Source organism: Cyclopterus lumpus, chromosome 1 (genome assembly GCF_009769545.1).
Source record: "Cyclopterus lumpus isolate fCycLum1 chromosome 1, fCycLum1.pri, whole genome shotgun sequence".
NCBI classification, from domain to species: Eukaryota; Metazoa; Chordata; class Actinopteri; order Perciformes; family Cyclopteridae; genus Cyclopterus; species Cyclopterus lumpus.
Genome location: NC_046966.1, coordinates 26,464,157 through 26,466,336, shown reverse-complemented (window position 1 = coordinate 26,466,336; position 2,180 = coordinate 26,464,157). Strand labels below are relative to the sequence as shown.

The window sequence follows — 2,180 nt, the reverse complement described above, 5'->3', positions numbered from 1 at the left end:
GGTTGTGGTTCTATAGGTTTCTAGAAGTCATTAGCAAACCGTAGAAGTATTTCTCTCCACACTGACTCCATTTTAACAGAATTGCTAATTGAGCCGCCCAGCATCGTTAGCATAGCATCAGCCTGGTGGCTAAGCCTAGCTTACTTTACGCGTCATCAGCGGTTCTTTCCGTCTGTTCAGACGTGGATTCAGTTACATTACTATATAGTAACTATAGTATGTCCCTAAATGACCACATGCAGCAGCTGAATGACACGGTAAAACACAGCAAGCTAGCAGCGGCTAACACGTCTTTGTTAGCTGTTAGCTGCTAACAAAGACGTGTTAGCCGCTGTGTTTCCGGTAACACGATCTCATTAACGAGGCCGCGCTGGAGGCGCGTGCAGCACCGGTGAACGAGTTCGGTACCTGAACCGTAGCTCCTGCCGTCCATGGTGCCGCGCCGGTAGTCCGATGTAAACGGGTCTCGATAGCAGCTCCTTCAGGTCGAGTTCCCTTCAAGAGACCAGATGTCCTGCTGCGAGAAAATATCACGTGACCCCCAGGGCCTCGTGACGTCACTCAAAACACATCTCACCAGGGTTTATGAAATATAAATCTTACTAGAGTGAATAACAAATATATATGTAAGCAATGTGTAACAAAATATTTCTGAGCAATGCTTAAAATATATATATTTAAGCCATGTTTAAATATATATATTTATTTGAGCAATGTTTAAAAATATATATATTTGAGCAATGTTTAAAAATATATATATTTGAGCAATATTTAAATATATATATATTTGAGCAATGTTTAAAAATATATCTTATTCAAGCAATGTTTCAATAAAAGAATCACAGCAATGTTACAAAAAATATCCAACCGAGTTTAAAAAATGAAATTAAAAAAGCTGTAACCAGGGCTTTTGAATTCATATTCCATATGGTTTCACTTTCTGTGAACTAGAAGAACAGAACCTCTCATGTGATCATGTTTTGGGTGAGATAATAAGTCCAGTGGGGACATCTGCTGGTGAGCCGTCTCTGATATTGAGTTCTTATAAAACATATTGGTTTAGGTCAATACGCCACAAAATAAGATGAAGTCTGTAAACAACCAACACATGAATTTAATGTTTTAAGGATTATTTTACTAGAAGTGATGAAGCTGAATTAAATGTTATTGAACCTTTTCCTTTAATACACTCATTTAGCAAATGTCCTTTTGTTTTGTTTATTGTTCCGTGTCTTCACAAAGAGTTCAGGGCCCCATTTCTCGTACCTGGCTAACGTAGTTAGCTGGATCATCTTCCGGATGAGATTACACAAGTCAGGCGAGGTAGACAGGTAGGTAGCTAGACAGGTAGGGAGGTAGACAGGTAGGTAGCTAGACAGATAGGGAGGTAGACAGGTAGGTAGAGAGACAGGTAGGTAGCTAGACAAATAGGGAGGTAGACAGGTAGTGAGGTAGACAGATAGGGAGCTAGACAGGTAAGTAGCTAGACAAATAGGGAGGTAGACAGGTAGGTAGAGAGACAGGTAGTGAGGTAGACAGATAGGGAGCTAGACAGGTAAGTAGCTAGACAAATAGGGAGGTAGACAGGTAGGTAGAGAGACAGGTAGTGAGGTAGACAGATAGGGAGGTAGACGGGTAGGCAGCTAGACAGATAGGGAGGTAGACGGGTAGGGAGGTAGACAGGTAGGTAGCTAGACAGGTAGGGAGGTAGACAGGTAGACAGGTAGGGAGGTACACGGGTAGGCAGCTAGACAGGTAGGGAGGTAGACAGGTAGACAGGTAGGGAGGTACACGGGTAGGCAGCTAGACAGATAGGGGGGTAGACAGGTAGGTAGCTACGAGAAGAACAACACTCATGAAGACTTTAATAATGAACTATATGACGACTTTAGTGTGGAAGACTTTATTAATAATGAACTATATGACGACTTTAGTGTGGAAGACTTTATTAATAATGAACTATATGACGACTTTAGTGTGGAAGACTTTATTAATAATGAACTATATGACGACTTTAGTGTGGAAGATTTTATTAATAATGAACTATATGACGACTTTAGTGTGGAAGACTTTATTAATAATGAACTATATGACGACTTTAGTGTGGAAGATTTTATTAATAATGAACTATATGACGACTTTAGTGTGGAAGACTTTATTAATAATGAACTATATGACGA

The 2,180-nt window shown here is 40.2% G+C and overlaps 1 protein-coding gene across 1 annotated transcript in view; it reads right to left on the bottom strand.

Moving 5' to 3' along the window:
- The window catches only part of LOC117730702 (A-kinase anchor protein 8-like), a 10,451-nt gene extending 9,881 nt beyond the window's left edge, over positions 1–570 (bottom strand). Inside the window, 1 exon segment of the mRNA XM_034532574.1 lies at positions 409–570. Coding sequence (XP_034388465.1) covers positions 409–433 — 25 coding nt within the window. The 5' untranslated portion in view covers positions 434–570.
- Positions 571–2,180: the final 1,610 nt, after the last annotated feature.